Genomic DNA, 18,053 nt, shown 5'->3' with positions numbered 1-18,053 from the left:
GGAGCCCCGCTCCCGGCCAGGAGTCCAGCCCGCTCCGCTGCGAGGAACTGAAACACACGAGACCAGCCCTCAAAAGCCTGAGGGCGCCCCTGGGCTGCCGTCGGGGGGACCGTCAGCGACAGGCGCTCGGTAGCCGCCGGGACGGCCCGGGCCCGGTGAGTCCTGTAAGGCCGGTTACCTCGGGCACGCCCATCCCTCTCACGCCTGAAATTACGTCACCAGAATCTGCGCTCAGCATCTAGCTTCGCCACGCCCACCTCTGCACTCAACACTAAACCCCAAACTCGGCAGCTAGCCAGCCGTTGGAAAACCCCGCCCAAAATTTAAAAGAAGCCCCGCCAAGACCTGCCCAATAGCTATTGCCGCATCCAGCCCGCTCACCGGAAATCCCGCCTACCTACCTATAGCTGCTTGCCACGTCTACGTCCTGTTTCTCCACAGCCAATCAGAGCGCCCTTGCTCCCTATATAACCACACGTCAGGCGCGACTTCTCTGACCCCTTTCCCTGGGCCGTAGAACCTCGCCCGGGAGCCGAATAAATTGGCGTCTAATTGTTCTAATGCAGGCCTCCGCGTCCTCATTTTGCACTCGGCAATAGACCTCACAGAGAATAAACCTTACAAGTCCTTTCGGGATTCGCCAAAGGCGGACGCTGGCCGGGTGGAGGAGTGGGACCGGCAGAGCTGGACCGGCCTTCTCCAAGAGCGGAGGGGCCGTGCACGACGGCTCGCAACAGGGCGTGCGGCCCTTGGCCGCGCAGAGCACAGCGCTCGCCGCAGGGATTGCACAGGCGGGACAGGCATCACGGGGCTCCCGGGTCCGAGCCGATAACGGGCGCGGGGCCGCCGGGCAACTCGAAGCCGTGTGCGTGCGCGTCCAATCACGCAGTGGCTCCCGCCTAGTGGCCACGAGCTTCTGAAGTCCTCCGCTGGATGTGCGGCCCGGGAAAGCGCCGGCGTCTCCACGGCAACGAGGGAGAACGGCGCATGCGCGAGTCGCCTCCGGAAATGACGTGTGGAAGGGGCGCCCGGGACGGAGCAATGGCCCAGGAGGCAGCTGGATCGATGTCGGAGGAAACGCTGTCACTGTGGAAACGGTAATGCTGCGGGCGACGCGCAGGAGGCGGGCGCTGAGGCCGCGCGGCTCTCCGCAGACCCTCCGAGCTCGTAGTCTTCAGGCTGTGGAGTCGGAGCGGTGGCCGCCGCCCGAGGCTCCCGAGCGCAGCCCAGCTTCCGGCGCGGGAGCGGAGGGTCCTCGGGAGTTGTAGTCCGCGGGGTGGGCGCGGTTCTCGCTTCCGGCCACGCTTGTTGGGCGTGCGCGTGCCGTGTTCTCCGCCCACCGATCTCCGGGGAGTGTGGCCTCGCAGGCGTATCACTTGCCTTCCCTTGAAGCTGGAGAAGACCGGGCAGAGGCGTTTGGCCGCGCAGGTGGAGAAGGCAGAGTCTGGGGTGTGGCCCCGGCTGGGTTTGACGCTTCTGTCCTCCTAGGGAGCAAGCTCGGCTGAAGGCTCGCGTCGTAGACCGGGACACCGAGGCGTGGCAGCGGGACCCCGCCTTCTCGGGTCTGCGGAGGGTCGGGGGCGTTGACGTGTCCTTCGTGAAAGGGGACAGTGTCCGTGCTTGTGCCTCTCTGGTGGTGCTCAGCTACCCTGAGCTCGAGGTAACCCGGGAGGACGCCGAGCTCGAGGCGGCCCCTCGATGGGCTCGGGCGTGGGGCCTCCGGGACAGGGAGCAGTGCAGGCCTAGAACCCGCTTCTCGTTTTGTAGGTGTCATTAATAGTCTGGGGAGTCTTGGAAGAAAAAAGGCAAAAAACTAAGGGAATTCTGTGAGTTAAGAATCGGCTCATGAGCTTTACCTCCAAGTCTGATGGTTGTCTTGGGCTCTCATCTCAGTGACCTACACACCACACCCCAACTTGCCCAAGCTGGAAATCTGTGTCCTCCTGGGCCCCTCCCTTCCTCTCACGTCCAGTCGCGCACTTAGCTCCCTTTCTTTCTGCCTGTTAAATGTCGCTGGGATCTGTCCCCTTGTCTGCCCTCTGCTCCTTGCCTGGCTGTGCCACCGTCACTCCTGTGGGTTCCTGAGCAGCATTTTCATGGGTGCCCTGCCTCAAGCGCTTCTCCTCAGTGGTTCCTTTTCCATACTGCCAGCAGACCGATTTTCCTAAAAAGCAAGTATTTCCTCAAAAGCAACAAGTCCCCCCTTCCCTTCCTCCCCCCCTTTCTCTCTCTCTCTTTCTCTGTCTCTCTCTCTCTGTCTCTCTGTCTCTCTTTTTGTCTCTTTTTAGTTTTTTGAGACAAGGTCTCACCCTGGCCCAGGCTGAAGTGCAGTGGCATGATCTTGGCTCACTGCCAAGATCTGATCTTAACCTGTTGGACTCAAGTGATCTCCCCCCTTAGCCTCCTGTAACTAGGACCACAGGTGTGAGCCACCACATTCGGCTTTTTTATTTTTTGTAGAGACAGGGTCTCACTATGTTGTCCAGGCTTGTCTTCAGCTCCTGGGCTCAAGGGACCCTCCCACCTTGGCTTCCCCAGGTGCTGGGATTCCAGGCGTGAGCCCACAAGTCCTTTCAAAAACATTTAAGTGCTTTTCTCATGACCTCATGCTAAATAAAGTTCACTTGTCATTGCCATGGCTTAAGGCCCTTTATGAACTGTCCCTGCTTAATTTAATAAGAGGCTCAGCTTTCACCACCATTCTCAGTTCTTCCCACCCCCTACAGCCCACATTGAACCCTTCAAACGTGTGCCATGCTGTATTTGGCTACCTGACCTTTGCAGTAATGTTTCCACTCCTGGAGGGGTTTCCATCTGGCTAACTCCTACTCATAAGGGCTCAGTTTAGACATTACTTCCTCCGCTAAGCTCCCGCTCGTCCCACAAGACCAGGCGTTGCCCCTCAGCACTGTGTCTTAGTCCGCATGGGCTGCTGTGGTAGAATACCTTAGACTAGGTGGCTTACCCACAGCAGGAATTTATTTCTCACAGTTGTGAGGCTGGGAGCTCGCGATCAGGGTGCCAGCGCTCTTCTAGGTTCCACACGGCCAGTTTCTTAACTGCATTCTCACATGCTGATCCACTCACCTCCCAAGAGGCCTCACCTCTTAATACCGCCGCCTGGTGGGATATAATTTCTACACATGAATTTGGGGAGGACACAAACGTTTAGACTATAGCAACCTTCTGCTTCCTCTTTATCTCACTGGAATGGAATCCACCTGCCTGTCTTCCCTGCTGGAATGTAAACTCCGTGATGGTAGAAACCATGTTGTTTTGCCCACCACGGGCAGCATGCAGAAGATGCCGGACTCTTCCTTAAGTAGATATGTGCGTGAATGGACGGTGGGCTTGTGACTTACGTAAGAGTCGACAGCCCCGGAAGCCTTGGCAGCAGCAGAGTTTGACACAGAAGCCTCTTGGCGCCAGTGTTTCCCTTTCATTGCCGCTCTGCCAGCTCCTAAAGATGACACACATCTTCCTGCTTCCATAGCTTTGTGCTTTACTTGGGAGGCCCCTTTCAGGCTAAATTGAGCAAAAATGTATTGAGTGCCTACTGTGTGCTAAGATTGGGATATTCACAATCCCTACCCTAAGAGGTCTCCTGGCCATTTTATAGGCTGGCGTTGGGGTGGGAGCACAGTCTGAGGAGCCAGACTGCTCATGCTCACACGCAGCCCTCCCACCTCCCACTTTACCCTCTAGGCCTCTCTCTGTGTGTTTCTAACTTGAGGATGATGGTGGTATTAATGTGCAGCTCACTGAGTGATAATGAGCAACACTTGAAACGCACAGAAAGCAATTAACACAGCATTCCCTTCCCCCTCCAACTTTTCCTGGCTGCGAGTTATCAACCTCTCATCTGCATCCTGGGCCTCTTTTTAATGCATGTGCTGTTATAGCACTTCTGGCATTGTATTAAAGTTAATTGTTTACGATTCCATTTTTCCCTTGGCTGGAAGTTCTCTAGGGAAGGGCTGTACTGTATTTCTTTTACAACCGCGGCACCAAGCAAAGCGCCTGCTACTTCGTTGGCATTGGTTTTCCCAACTATGAAAACTTGGACTAGGAAAGGATCTTGGAAGAGTCTGGTCCACTGATTCCTGAATGCCTGAGCACGAACCTGCAGGAGGAGAATCACCCGGAAGTGTGTTGAAAAACAGATTCCATGGGCACGTTCTCAAAGACAAAGTAGATCCTTGGCTGCCTTGGACTTGGGGTGGGATGGACGGGAAGTGACCGCCGACGGGTATGAGGTTTATTTTGGGGTTAAGAAAAATGTTCTGAAATTAGGTTATAGTGATAATGGAAGGCTCTGTAAATCCCAAAACCATTGCATTATGTGTTTAAACAAGTGAACTTTATGATATATAAATTGTTTCTCAGTAAAGCTTCTAGAAAAATAGATTCCAGAGCCCTACCCCACTTACTGGGGGAAAAACTCTTCCAGAGTATGGCCTGGGAATCTGCTTTTCAAAATAAGCTTCCCCGTGATTCTGAAGCGAAGCTGGGTTGGAGAACCACTGGCCCATCTTTGCCACCGTGAAGAACGTTCTCCTTAGCATCCCTGACAAACGATGGCCTCTCAGCGGAGCCTGTTCATGCTGGGCGCTGAGTGGTGGCTAGTGTGTGCTGACCCCTGCTTGTCTGTGACTCCCATTGATCGTTTCTGCCTTCAGGTAGCAAAACAACAGATCTTCCCCACCTTCTGCTTGTCAGCCCTCCCACTGCTGGAAACAGCTGCGTGCTCCTTCCCTGCTCCATCCCAAGAGGCTGCAGTGATATCTAGCTTCTTCACTGGCCAACGGCCCTCTGGTCACGCCCTCCATTCTCAGGGTCCATCTTTACCTGTGGCACTCAGAATCAAATGCAGGAACTCATACCGTCTACCCAAGTCCCTAGACCTAACACTCACCCACACCATTTCAGTCGGTGCAGCTGAAAGCAGGGAGCTTTTGAGGGGGCACCAGGTCACTGGTGTATGTTGAGATTGCTGGCCATCCGGGCCTGCCCACACACTACTCAGTGATTTTTGTCTTCCCAGATTTTTAACTTGAAAATATACAGACATGCCAAAAACTTGAAAAAGGTTACATTGGCCACCTGTATTCCTTCTACTTACGTTCACCTGCTGCTGCTTCCTCCCCCTCTCTCTCTCTCTCTCTCTCTCTCTCTTTTTCTCTCTCTCTCTCTCTCACCATATGTCCCAGCGATTTTGACTGCTGAGCTCTGAAAACATCAGCAGGCCTGTCCTGAGAGTGACATTCTCCTACACAACCGCATGTCATTATCATACTGACTAGAAATCATAATCATCCCATAATGTGACCTGAATTATGACATTATGGGAGAGATTCAGACATCAGCAGCCACCCTCCTCCTGTGGGAACTCAGGCCACATTTGAATTCCACATGTGTCACTGTGCAAAGTCACATTGCTGTGTGGGGATGTCAGGATCCACCCTGCTGGGTTCACCGTGAATCCAAAATCTGTTAGCAGAATGGACCCTCCCCACTTGGGGTCATAGGCAGATTTGATCAGTTTCCCTATTGAGTCATTGGTAAAAATACTGAGAGAAAGCCCCAAACCTCTATGCTAATACAGAGTGCTCAGTTTTCTCTGGTATGTTTAATTATTGATGGAGTCACAGGAAGGAATGGAAGTTGTGATTTGAAAGCTGTCACCAAGAGGTTTGGGGAGTCAGTAAGGACACTGTAGCGAGGTAGACAGCTCTGGGGAACATGGGCATAGTGAGAAATGTTTCTCCACATAAGGCCAGTGTGACTAAGGAAAGCACAAGGTTAGGAGTGTCAGGCCTGCTGTGCTGTGTTCTAAGCTGTAGACTCTGCCTCCCAGGATCAAGCAATTCTCCTGCCTCAGCCTCCCGAGTAGCTGGGACTACAGGCACGCACCGCCACGCCCGGCTAATTTTTGCATTTTTTGGTGGAGGCAGGGTTTCGTCATGTTGGCTAGGCTGGTCTCGAACTGCCGGTCTTGAGTGACCCACCCACCTGGGCCTCCCAAAGTGCTGGGATTACAGGCGTGAGCCACCATGCCTGGCCACGTGGTTTTTAATTTGAAAAACAGTTTGCCAGAGAGGCTCTAAGCAAGATGACTGTGCTTTCTGCAGCCCTCTGGATTGTCTGCAGCAATTCCGGAAAGCCCCTGACCACCTGGGTCCCTGACTCCAGACCTCCTCCAGCCCTCCACACCTCCACAGCTTGCGCTGTGCGTTTGAGCGTCCCACTTGCCATCCAGAGGGCCCTGTGCCACCCATCCTCCCCTTTCTCTCAGAGATTATTTGCAGCCTTAGGGTTTTTCTTTTTAGACTGTCCTGCCCCTTGGGAACCCCTGTTCACTCTTGATTGTGTAGCCCTGAGATCGCGCCTGTCCTGTTTCTGAGTTGTTTGAAAGCTCCTCATGAAGCCCCTGTGGCCTGCCTTGCTCTCGAGACCCCTTGGAAGACATGGCCTTCCCCCAAGGCCCCGCCTCACGTAAACTCAATAATGCCTTCGTTCACGTTGCACTGCATACAGGTGCTTTCTTGCACTGTCTTCTTTTTTTTTTTTTTTTTTGAGACAGAGTCTCACTCCGTCACCAGGCTCCAGGCTGGAGTGTGGCACGACCTCGGCTCACTGCAACCTCTGCCTCCCAGGTTCAAGCAGTTCTCCTGCCTCAGCCTCCCGAGTAGCTGGGACTACAGGCGTGCGCCACCACACCCAGCTAATTTTTTGTATTTTTAGTAAGACAGTTTCACAGTGTTGGCCAGGATGGTCTCGATCTCTTGACCTCATGATCCGCCCACCTTGGCCTCCCAAAGTGCTGGGATTACAGGCGTGAGCCACCGCGCCTGGCCGCACTGTCTTCTTTAAGCCTCCAGCAGCCCCATGGAGGGGTGGGGTGGAGTGTCAGCTTCAATACACAAAGAGACAGCAGGAGAGCAAGGGACAGGCAGGGGTGATGCAGCCAGCAATCTTAGCCTTGCTTCTGTTGGAGACCAGGTCCTGGGGGGCTCCTATGGACCAGATCCCAGGAATCCTCCTATTGACCAGGTCCTGGGAGTTGTCCTACAGACCAGATCCCAGGGAATCCTCCTATTGACCAGGTCCCGGGAGTTGTCCTACAGACCAGATCCCAGGGAATCCTTCTACAGGCCATATCCCAGGGAATCTTCCTACAGACTGGGTCCCGGAGGCTTCTCCTACAGACCAGTTTGAGGGTGGAGGGAATGCACTGCAGTTCTGGAGTGCGGGCTCCTCATATGGACCAGGTCCTGGGGGTGGAGGGGCTCCTCCAATCAACCAGGTCTGGGGGTGAGTGGGAGGGGTTTCATATGGACCCGGTTCCAGTGGCCTCCCCCTTACAGACCAGGTCCCAAGTGCCTGCTCCTATGGACCAGGTCACAGGGATACCTGCCCACCACCAATTTGCAGGGTACATCTTCTAGTTCCTTCTAAAAGTCTCGTAGGTGAGGCAGGGAAGGGGAGCCATCAGGGTGAGGTTGGGGAGAGGGAAGGATGAAGAGCAGGGGCAGGCTGGAGGGAGTGGGGGTGGGGTGGGTGGCTGAGGGCTGCGCTGCCCGCTGAGCTGCGTGCCTGGTGGCAGGTGGTGTATGAGGAGAGCCGCATGGTCAGCCTCACAGCCCCCTACGTGTCAGGCTTCCTGGCCTTCCGAGAGGTGCCCTTCCTGCTGGAGCTTGTGCGGCAGCTGCAAGAGAAGGAGCCGGACCTCATGCCCCAGGCAGGTGTCTCATCCCTAGGACAAGAGAAAGGCCCATCCTCCCTGGGGAAGGGAAGGTGGCTGCAGGTTGCCACCACTGGCCATGGCAGGGAGAGACTCATGAGCTTCCTGGAAGAGAGGAATGAGGATTTCTAGAAAGCCGAACTCCAGAGACAGTGTCCCCTTCCTGCCTGAGGGATGGCCCTTGCCTGAGGGCTAAAGGGCAGCTCAGCTGACCGTGACTCCCCCCTGACTCTAGGTCCTTCTCGTGGATGGAAATGGGGTGCTCCACCACCGAGGTAATTCTGCTCTCGAAAGCAGTCCAGGGAGGGCGCTGTGGGGAAGAGATGGGGGAGAGGGCACCTCTGTCATCTCCCACACAAAACGCTGGGCCCTCGGACTCTGCCGCCACCCACCTCCAACCACTCCTTTCTGGGCGTAGTGGGGACTCGCAGTGCCCTCCCCCCGGGAAAGGACTGCCTGCCTTCGCTTCATCGCACCTCTTGCCTGCCCGCCCCTGCGTTTCCTACAGTGCCCTGCCCTTCGCTGGTTCATCGCCAGGTGCCACTACCCTGTTCTCAGCTGATCACTGCAGGATGTCCCAGGGCCTGGGCCCCCTGCTGCAGGCCGTGCTGTGTAGGGAGGAGTGGGACTGCTGCAGGCTGTCCTGCACAAGAAGGAGGAGGTTCTCAGAGTGGCCTTCCCTGCCGGCCACCCACCCTGCATCTGCCTGTCAGCCCTTGTCCACAGCTAGACAGGTGCACCCGGGCCCCTGCCTGTGCCAGGGACCCTTGGCCCAGGGAGCATAGCTGAGGGAGATGGGCTCTTTTGCCCTCGCATACAGACCTGTGGGTGGCACAGCCAGCAACACCCAGAGAGGGACCCAGGAGGGTGGCACTGGACGCCCTGGCCAGCAAGTGTGATTGGGTCCTGGCTGTTGCCCCCACACATGGGGGTTATGCACTGACCCTGATGCCCATGGCGGCACTAGCAGGACACCATCAAGGGAAGAGGAGGCTGGGAGGTGCAGGACATGGCTGCAGAGCCAGGCTGCAGTGTCCCAGCACGCTAGCAAGGTGCCGACCCTGGCATTGATCGTGTCAGAGGGAAGGAGGATTCCTCCCCAGCCCCACACCAAGAAAATCGGGCACAGGGAGCCTTAGCCCAGGTCAGCTTGGGGCTTAGGTCTGGTTTCCCTGGCTGTCTGCCCGTCCACAGACCTCTGCTCACTTAGGGAAGCTTTTGGTGAGATTCTGGCTTGTCCTGAATCCCTGCGCCAGGCCCCAGCCCCACCTCCCCAACCCCGCCCTCCTTTCTCCCTGGCAGGCTTTGGGATGGCCTGCCACCTTGGGGTCCTTACAGACCTGCCTTGCATTGGGGTGGCCAAGAAACTTCTGCAGGTGGACGGGCTGGAGAACAACGCCCTGCACAAGGAGAAGGTGAGGAGGGCCTGCTGCAGCCCACGCTGCACAGGGAGAAGGAGGGGCTGCGGCAGGCTGTCCCTGGCAGCTTGGGGGTGCTGTGGTGGCCCTGGGCACGAGGGCGCTTCTGGACCAGCCCTTTGCCTGTGATGCTGCCCTCCTCACCCCTGGCTCATGGCCTGGAATAAGGAAGACCCGCTTTCCTCTGGGCGCTGCCTTGCGTATCTCAGCCAAGGATGCTCTGAGCTCCTCTCCTGCCTCCTGGCTTGCCTGCCTCTCTGGTCCCCCACACCTCTGAACCACTGTGGCACACCAAGTAGGGCTAAGTCCTCCAGTTACTGGGGACTGGAGGGGTTTCCAGGCTGTCCCAGGCACACTTGGTGCTTTCTCCATCCCACCTGGCCCCAGCCCGTCTCCTCACCTGGGTACTCAGGTACCCCAGCCTCCCGGCCCCACTTCCACCAAGGCCTGCCTGGAGCTGCTGCCCACACCCCTCCTACCCCACCTTCTCCTGCATCTTCCTCCTCTGGGACCCCACATTGGCACTGGGAGTGAGTCCCGTGGAGGCAGCCAGTGACAGCCCACTGGATAGCAGATTCTGAGAGCAGAGACTGCGTCTCATTCCTGCCAGCTCTCAGGTACCTGCACAGAACAGTTGCTTATTAACAGTCTGTTGAGTCGATGGGACCTCAGACTCCCTCTGAGCCAGTCTGTGCCTCCAGAAATCCCAGCCTGTTGGCTTGAGTCAGATATGTCCACAGCAGGAGACAGCCGCAGGAAGGAAGCGGGGTCAGCGCTGCTCACTGCACAGTGGCAGCACCTGTGTAGCTGCCAGCCTGGCACTGTGCCTCTGGGCAGATCACTGCCCTTGCTGTAAACCCCGTTGTCAGGGTTGGACAGGGTCTTGTGGGCAGCACCCTCAGAGCAGGGGCGAGACCACATCACCGCCTGTGGGGTCCGTGTTGCCTCGGGCACATGGCTTTGCCTGGGCCTCGGCTCACATCCAGGATCAGTCCCCTTCCCTTTCCTGGCCCAGTGACTGTGTTTTCAAAATCAAGAGACTTTCCTTCACCAAGAAGAGAGGGGTATTTTCCCCATTTTTTCCCCAATTTTCCAGATCCGACTCATGCGGGCTGGAGGGGACTCGTTCCCTCTGCTGGGAGGCTCTGGGACTGTCCTGGGAATGGTGAGTAGCCAGGGCCCTAATCCCCCCAAAGCCCAGGGTAGGGGATCCTTTGCATGCAGACACACCTGTGCTCACACATCATCAGCCCCCACCCACCCATCCGTCCATCCTCTCGCCTCAGACTGAGCCCTGGGGTATGTGGAGCCCACCCTGTCCCGGGGACAAGCAGCAGGAAGGCTCCCTGAGGGTGGGCAGGCCCTGGCCCCTGAGAGCACCGCCCCCTTCAGCTTCCCTCCTGCCCCCGGGACATTCTGTCTGAGCTCCAGCTGCTGAGGCTGTCCTGACCCAGGTCTTCGTGGCCCAGCCCACAGGGGTGCCCTTACCTTCCTTGTCACAGGCCCTGAAGAGCCACAACCGCAGCACCAGGCCCCTGTACGTCTCTGTGGGCCACAAGATAAGCCTGGAGGCAGCCGTGCGCCTGATCTGCTGCTGCTGCAAGTCCCGCATCCCAGAGCCGGTGCGCAAGGTGGGTGGGCCTGGGGGGTGCGGGGAGGCAGCACCTGCTGTTCAGGGTTCCGCAGCAGCCCAGCTGGGGTCAGAGTGCAGTGACGTGAGGCCGGAGAGCCTTGTTGGCCTGCACTGGGCCCCGCAGTCGGGACAGCAGACTGGAGGGTGCAGAACTCCCAGGAGTTCGTCCCCAGGCCCTGCGCCCCACGCACCCACCCACACACTCAACCTCCCAGCCTCTCTGAGCTGCCTGCACCCAGATACAGGCTAGCCTGAAGAATCAGTGATGTCAGCCTAGGTGGTGAGGTGTCCTGCCAGTTCCCAGCCAGCCCCTCCGGTCCCAGAGGGAGCAGCTGAACTCAAGCCAGGAGGCTCCTGCAGGAAAGCTGCAGGGACAGTGCTCAGGAAGCTGTGCAGGTCCCAGAGACGCTGGGACCTAGGGATGCCCGCACTAGAACCCAGCACCAAAACTGGTGTTGGGTCCCGCAGGGAGGGTGAGAACTCTGCTGAAGCAGTCAGCTCACCTGTGAAAGGACTCAGCCCGCAGGCTGGGGAGAGAGCTGGAACGAGAGGCCCACAGCCAGCCTTGATAGGACCAGGGGTCACAAGACACAGGCGGATGCCTGTCCCAGAGAAGTCCACAGAGTGGGGGTTCCAGAATAGTCAACCTTGGGAAGAGACCCTCTGGAGGAAGGGGAGGGGCAGCCCTGGGCACAGAGGAGTTTGATGCGCTCAAGAGATAGGTGGCTCGCGCCGGTCATCCCAACGCTGGGGGCAGACGTGGGAGGATCACTTGAGCCCAGGAGTTTGAGGGCAGCCTGGGTAACATAGTGAGACCCTGTCTCTCCAAAACATTTTAAAAACAAATTAGCAGTGTGGTGGTGTGCGCCTGTGGTCTCAGCTAGGCTGAAGTGGGAAGATCACCAGAGCCCAGGAGGTGGGGGCTGCAGTGAGCCCTGATCGCACCACTGCACTCCAGCCTGGGTGACAGAGCAAGACCTTATCTCAGAAAAAGTTAAATTCAGCAGGAAAGTGTGGCTGGAGCCGGGGCAGTGAAGTTCAGAGTGGTGGGAGCCCGTGAGCGTCTTGGGGTGTGCTGGGGTTTCAGACGTACCCACAGGGACTTGGATGCTTATGAGTTGGCAGTGGGGCACCCACAGATTTGCCTTTTCAGGTGGCCGCTCTGCATGCTGTGAAGGCTGTCGGGTGGAGCTGGGGACGCGGGTCTGCACAAGCTGCGCTGCTTCCCCATCTCCAGGCACCACTGGCCCCGCAGCCAGTGGGAAACGCCCAGGCCACCACTGCCTCCTGGGGTTGGGGCCTTCCGGCTGCTGGCGCGCAGTATGGCCTCCAGGGGGCAGCAGCAGCCCACGCACCGCAATGGCCCTCGGCCCCTGGGAGCTGTGCCCAGTGGTGGCATCTGAGAGTGGGCTCTGCAGCCTTGCACGGCTTCGTTTGGGGCATAGGTGTATGGAATCTCAAGCCTTTGAGCTGTGTCCTCACCCCCCAGGAAAGAGGCCTTTCTTTCTCCATTCCAACTCAGCGGTGTGGTCTTCCAAGAGAGAACCGGGAAAACTCTCCCGCAAGCCTTCAGCACCAAGAACTCTAGGTCTTGCTGCTGCAGACTCCACAGCTCCTGGAGCTCCGTTTCTGCCTCAGTGAGCCCCAGAGTAGGACAGTGGCCCATCCTTGCAGGGAAGGGGACACCTGGTTTTTGAGTACCTTGAGCATCTAGAAACAGAGCAAGGATCATGTGCCTAGTGCCAGCGAAGAGCCTGCCAAGTCCTGGGTCCACCCTCCAGGGGAAGGAAAGCTGCAGCCAGGCGGGCTGCGCAGCCGTCTGTACCAGAAGCCCATACTCTTTCACTGCTGGGCGTGGGCTGAGGGTCCTGTCCTGCGGAGCCCGCTCTGTCTCTGGGTCTATTTCCTTCCTGAGCCCACTCACCTCTCAGCAGGTTCCTCTCCTGACTGTTCCGGAAGGTCGGGGGAGAGCACAGACAGGGGGTTAGTGTTGGTCTGTTCTCTCTCTGGCTCTGCCCCCGCAATCTTGGTGTCCCCATGGTCACAGGCGCAGCAGTGCTCCTGGTGCCAGATCCAGGCTGGGCTGCTCCAGGGGAAGGTGAGAGGTGCGGGCCCTGCCCACTGCTGCCCCTCTTCCCCCATGAACGGAAGCAGGAGCAGGTTGGGGGATTAGCCGTTGCTTTCCATGAGTTGTGCAGCCCTGAAGCTAATCTAAGCCTATCTGAGCTGGGATCAAGGGGGCTTCCTAAGGCCAGCCCCACCCCCGCCCCGGGTTCCTACTCAGACACTGCTAGCGTCTGCCCTCATCACAGCCCTCTTATCCTGGTGATTCTGGAGATGGGGCAGGGGTTACCGCTGACCTAGTCAGGGAGAGGGCTGACCAGCTGGGCTGAGTCCCAGGGAAGCGAGCGTTAGCAGGGAAACCTCAGGTTACACAGAGCCTACAGGGAAGTGCAGGCTGTAAACCAGTGAAGACTGAGCAGCCCCAACTGCCCCTGGTGGGGAGGAGACCCAGGGCCCCTCGCTCAGCCCATCTGCTGGCGGCTCCTTAGGCCCTTCAGAGACTGCCCGGATGGGTTTGAGAACCGCCACTCCAGGGCCTAGACTCAGTTCAGGCATCCCTGTCACACACTCACTGGTGGGGCCGCCGCTCCTGAGCCCGGAAAGCTGGCGGTGACCTGTGTGTCCCGGGGGCTTCCGTGGGGGATGGAGGCATTGCCACCAGTAGCTCCTAGTGGGGCACTGGTCCAGAGGCCAGCTCAGGACCCAGCAGCACTTCTGTCTCCTCCAGGCTGACTTCTGCTCCCGAGAGCACATCCGCAAGGCCCTGGGACACCCTGGACCCCCCGCACCAAGGTGAGCGCCTGAGGAGGCTGGGGCATGAAAGAAGCATCTCACAGACACCCACGTGAGGCTGTTTCTGATGGCCCCCCCTCACTATTGCAGTGCCGTGGCTGAGGACAGGCAGTGCAGGGCCAGGCCAGGCAGGGGACACAGGGGAGGTCTTCAAAGAGGGGTGAGGGTGGAATGGGGTGGACTTCTGTTCGCGTGGGAACTCTCTAGAAACACCACTGCCTCCACCCCGAAACCCTGGGACTGTGGCCCATCTGGTCCAAGCCCTACCTCCCAACACGGCCAGCCCCAGCCCTCCTCATTCCCTGCAGCCTGTGAGGCACCAGGACGAGGTCTCTGCAGAAAAGGCGTGGCCTTGCAGTCACATGTGACCCAGCCACCGTGTTTGTACTCTTTAAGCCTCAGCTTCCTCACCTCATTCTTGTCCTGCTGGTTCTTGTAGAATAGAGTGACACTGCCTGGCAGGGTCACAGCTAGCAGTATAGGCTGTGTCTTAAAACCATTGCAGACGATTTGATCCTGATGGCAGCCTTGCTGTGAGACGGGCACTGTGACCCCACTCCACAGATGAGAAAGCCGGGGCACTGAGCACTGATAAAGGAGCAAAGCAGAATTCAGTCAGCAGTTTGGATTCCAGGCTTGGCATCTGAGCCTCCACGCTGAGAGAGCACCCTGTACTCTCTGGGCAAAGATCCCAGGAGACACCAGGCCTGGAATTCGACCTGCTCTCCACCACAATTAGTTACTGAAGCGCGGTACTTCCTTTGTGCTCATTTTCCCTCTAAGCCAGGGGCTGTTCCCAGGCCTTCCTAGGCTGCTCTGAGAACTGAGGGAGCAGGTGGCAGGGACCCCCAAGCTCTTCCGGAGTTGGGGACCGGCCAGCTTGAATGCGAGATTTACGTGTGAGCGGTGTGCTCTCCCCAGCCCTCTGCCCAGGGCCTCTCACTGGCCCTGAGGGTCTGGTTCCCAGACCCCGCCTGAGGAGTGAGGGGGCTTCAGGTGGACGCTAGCTTCTGATGCTGTCCCTTTCCCAATGTCCTCACAGGAGCCTGAAGGCGCAGAGGCCAAAGGCATGCCCCAGAGGAGACTCTGGAGAGTCCGCAGGTGAGGGCCAGCCCCCAGAGGACCACAGCCTGGACCCCAGGACAGCCCCGAGGCCAGGCTCTCAGGAGCAGCAGGGTGAGGGCTGGCCGTAGAGTGGAACTGGTTGCCATGAAGATGCAGAGGCCACTGGCCACCCCGTTCTGGCCTCGGGACAGCGCCCACCCCTGGGGGTGTTCCAGGGACTTAGAGGAGCCTCGCCTCAGTCACAGGTAGGGCGTCCAGTCCCCACAGACAGGCTGACCGTACCGCCTCATGGGGACGCTGCAGCGCAGCCCAGCGCCAGCTGAGGCAGAGGTGACCACGGCCCCCGTTCGCCCCATCATCGGCTGTTCAGCGGTGGTCGTGGTGCCTCAGAGGACAGATCTCTGCGGGGCCAAGTGTCGGATCCTGGGAGTGCGTGGTCCAGCTCTCCTGGAGCCCACGGAGGGATTCGGAGCACCAGGGCCACGTGGGCCACAGCTGCGCCTGCACGACGCCTACAGCCTCTGCGCCGCCCGCCCCTTGCAGTACATAGAACTTGGTTTTCTTTTCCTTCTCGGGGTTCGTTTTTAATTTTATTTGTTTATTTTTATTGATCTCGTTACCATAAAATGTATTTGCAAAATCAGGATTCATTTGCAAAGCAGCAACAGCCATACTGAGTCACGTCTGCCCTGACGCGGAGGGGTCCTAGCTGGGGTCCCCTGCCCTGACGCAGAGGGGTCCTAGCTGGGGTAGCTGGACTCTAGCACCTGCTCACTGCCAGCCATGACCCCTGACCCCGGTCTTGCCCATCCTCCATCCTGTTCTGGGAAGAGGGAGCAGAGAAACTTGTCTCAGCCTGGAGGGGGCCGAGGGTTGGGGGCGCAGCACACAGGGGCAGTCTGGGCTTTGGGGCCAGGGGCCAGACAGGGTGGCACTGATGCCTGAGGCATTGGGTGCCAGGCTCTGCACCTGGAGGGGCTAGGATCGGGGGTGGCACCATCCTCACAGGCTCTGAGAGCTGATCGCCATCCTCTGTCCCTGCCTCCCTGCCCCAGAGACACAGCCTCAAAATGGTCTTCACTGTGGGAAAGCAGCCCTGGGGCTGGCCCTGTCTGGCCACTTCCGCTCCTCTTGGTGTGGGCTAGAGGTGCCAGCTGAGGGGTGGGAGCAAAGGGGACACCCCACCTGCAGCCTGGCCCCAGCCTCTGGGTGCCTCCCAAGCAGCCCCTGGCCCTTGGCATGATGTTTGGCCTCCAGACTCCAGGCTCCCTGAGGACGCTGGGATCTGCCACAGAGCATGTAGAAGTCCCTGGAATCCTCTTGCCATTCACCTGACAGCTATAAGAAGGGGCCAGTGATCATGATTTGACGGCTTGGGACAAGAATCCAGCCGAGGCCAGGTCTCTGGGCGCCCCTCTGTGCCCCTCTGAGACGGTGCTGTCCTTGTGTTACTGAGGAGCCGTGTGAGCCTGGGCCTGGGGGCCATTGAGGGGCAGGTGTTTACAGCAGCAGCGCTCAGGCCCAGGGGGTGCCGGCCCCTGCCACCTGCCAGAGCCACTATGGAGGACTGGGCTGCAGGGGCGGAGGCTCCAGAAAAGAGGCCCAGGTTGTGTAGCTGCTCCTCCTTGATGGAGCAGACTCAATTCTAGAGATTTCCATAAGAAGTAGACCCATTGCAGGACAAGCGGGGCTGGAGGCACCTTGGGGTTGTGCCTGGAGTCGTGGCGGGAGGGAGGTGGGAACTAGGAGGAGTGTTCGGCTGCCATCATCAGCTCTGGCCAGAACCAGATGAACAGGGTGTCGGCGGTTGGGGACTAGCCTCACTCAGCCCTGGGCCCGTCGGGGATCTAGCTTTCACTGAGGACCCAACCTTGGACCGAGGCTCCCTTCACCATGGCAGACGGATTTCTGCCCTCACTGAAAGGGGCAGCAGATGGTGTATGGAGCCGGCTCATGGCTCCCCTTTCCACCTGCCTCGGGAAGGGAGAGGCAGCAGACAGGAAGGGCCGTGGAACTCCGTTCAGTGCGGGGAGAGCGTCCCCAGAGAGCCCTTGGAGAGGGGTGGAGTTGAGGTTGCGTGGACCCTGTCTACTTCTAGGTCAAGTTAGGAGGTGTGTCAGCACTGGAGGCAGGGGAGGCCTGGCCAGGTGAGCCCCTGGGACAGCCATGCATGGGGTCCAGACCCGTCTACCTGTCTAGTGGGCACTGAGGGTCCTCTTGGGAGAGTCCAGGGCAGCACCTGGTCAGCTGAGAGCCGCAGCGTGTCTGCATGGAACCTGTTTCCTCACCGGGAACGTGAACACCTCCAGCAGGTTTGGGGATTAAAGGTAGGGATACGTGTGAAGTCTTGCCCAGCAGTGGATCCCCAGTACACTCCTGATAAATGAGGCGTGGGGTGGTGGAGTCCAGCACTAGCCTGGACCCAGGAACGAGGCGTCAGTGGTTGGAGGGGAGGGCGTCTGCCCACCTAGCATCTGTGGTAAGGATCTACCTCCCAGCACCCCCGGGGAGTCCTGTCTGGATGGGAGGGAGGACAGGGCCATGGTGGGAGCCTCCAGAGCTGTCCCCCTAAAACCTCTGAATGTCGCTGGCACAAGCAGGCCCAGGCAGGGCTCTCCCAGGGTAACACCAGCTGCGCACAGCCGTGGTCCTCAGGCATGCTGCCCAGGTTGGGGGCAGGGAATCTGAGGCCCTGCATCATCGCCTGTGAGTCCGGGCTCAGGCATAACTCTGGGGACCTGTCATGCTGGCCCCCAGGCCCACTGAGGCACAGGTGACACTGTCACATGGTCCTTGGAAAAGTGGGGATCCTCAGGCAGTCATGGGAGACGGACTTAGAGCACTCTGGGGATCCAGGCAGGGGAGCTGCTGACTGCAGGTGTCCCAGCAGTACCCCGAGGGTACTCACGGGAAAGGAAAACGTGGCACCCAGCTGGTGGCCCTAGGTGGCTGCTGCCTTACTCCACCGACCATCTGAGTCAAAGGGCCCCACCACCCCAGATAACGCGCACAGAGCCGGGTGTCCAGGACGCCAGGTATGTGCCCCCCGCCGGTAGGACCCTTGGGAGGCTCAGCACCCCTGCCCCTCAACTCGGTGGCCTTCCCACAGAATGCGCTCCAGGCTTCTAGAGTGTTTCCTGTCCCAAGCTCCAGGACCACAGGTGTCAGGGAATTGGAGGAATTGGAAGCACAGCGTAGAAGCTGCGCAGAGCTGGCTAAGATCCAGCTGTCTCTTACAGGCTGGCCTTGAGCCAAGGTCAGAACCTGTCCCACAGAGGACAATACCTGCTTGTGTTGTGGGAGATACTCCACCAGGTGAAGCGTGTAAGGGGCTCGG

The 18,053-nt window shown here is 58.6% G+C and overlaps 1 protein-coding gene across 6 annotated transcripts in view; it reads left to right on the top strand.

Annotated features, from left to right (window-relative positions):
- The first annotated feature begins 966 nt into the window (after positions 1 to 966).
- Positions 967 to 18,053, top strand: part of ENDOV (endonuclease V) — a 19,937-nt gene continuing 2,850 nt past the window's right edge. For 2 of the 6 annotated variants that reach the window (XM_032241413.1, XM_032241411.1), the window contains exons 1-10: positions 967 to 1,097; positions 1,489 to 1,660; positions 7,607 to 7,741; positions 7,980 to 8,019; positions 9,047 to 9,159; positions 10,259 to 10,327; positions 10,665 to 10,793; positions 13,587 to 13,651; positions 14,694 to 14,752; positions 16,815 to 16,863. In XM_032241413.1, the coding sequence (XP_032097304.1) occupies positions 988 to 1,097; positions 1,489 to 1,660; positions 7,607 to 7,741; positions 7,980 to 8,019; positions 9,047 to 9,159; positions 10,259 to 10,327; positions 10,665 to 10,793; positions 13,587 to 13,651; positions 14,694 to 14,752; positions 16,815 to 16,863 (941 nt within the window). In that variant the 5' untranslated portion in view covers positions 967 to 987. Of the gene's footprint in view, positions 1,098 to 1,488; positions 1,661 to 7,606; positions 7,742 to 7,979; positions 8,020 to 9,046; positions 9,160 to 10,258; positions 10,328 to 10,664; positions 10,794 to 13,586; positions 13,652 to 14,693; positions 14,753 to 14,961; positions 15,378 to 16,814; positions 16,864 to 18,053 lie in introns of those variants that run through there. The other 4 variants (XM_032241414.1, XM_032241410.1, XM_032241416.1 and 1 more) reach the window with 3 other exon arrangements.

Source organism: Sapajus apella, unplaced genomic scaffold, assembly GCF_009761245.1.
Source record: "Sapajus apella isolate SASKATOON/1434 unplaced genomic scaffold, GSC_monkey_1.0 scaffold48, whole genome shotgun sequence".
In the NCBI taxonomy this organism is placed as follows: domain Eukaryota; kingdom Metazoa; phylum Chordata; class Mammalia; order Primates; family Cebidae; genus Sapajus; species Sapajus apella.
This window is presented reverse-complemented; position numbering and strand designations above follow the sequence as displayed.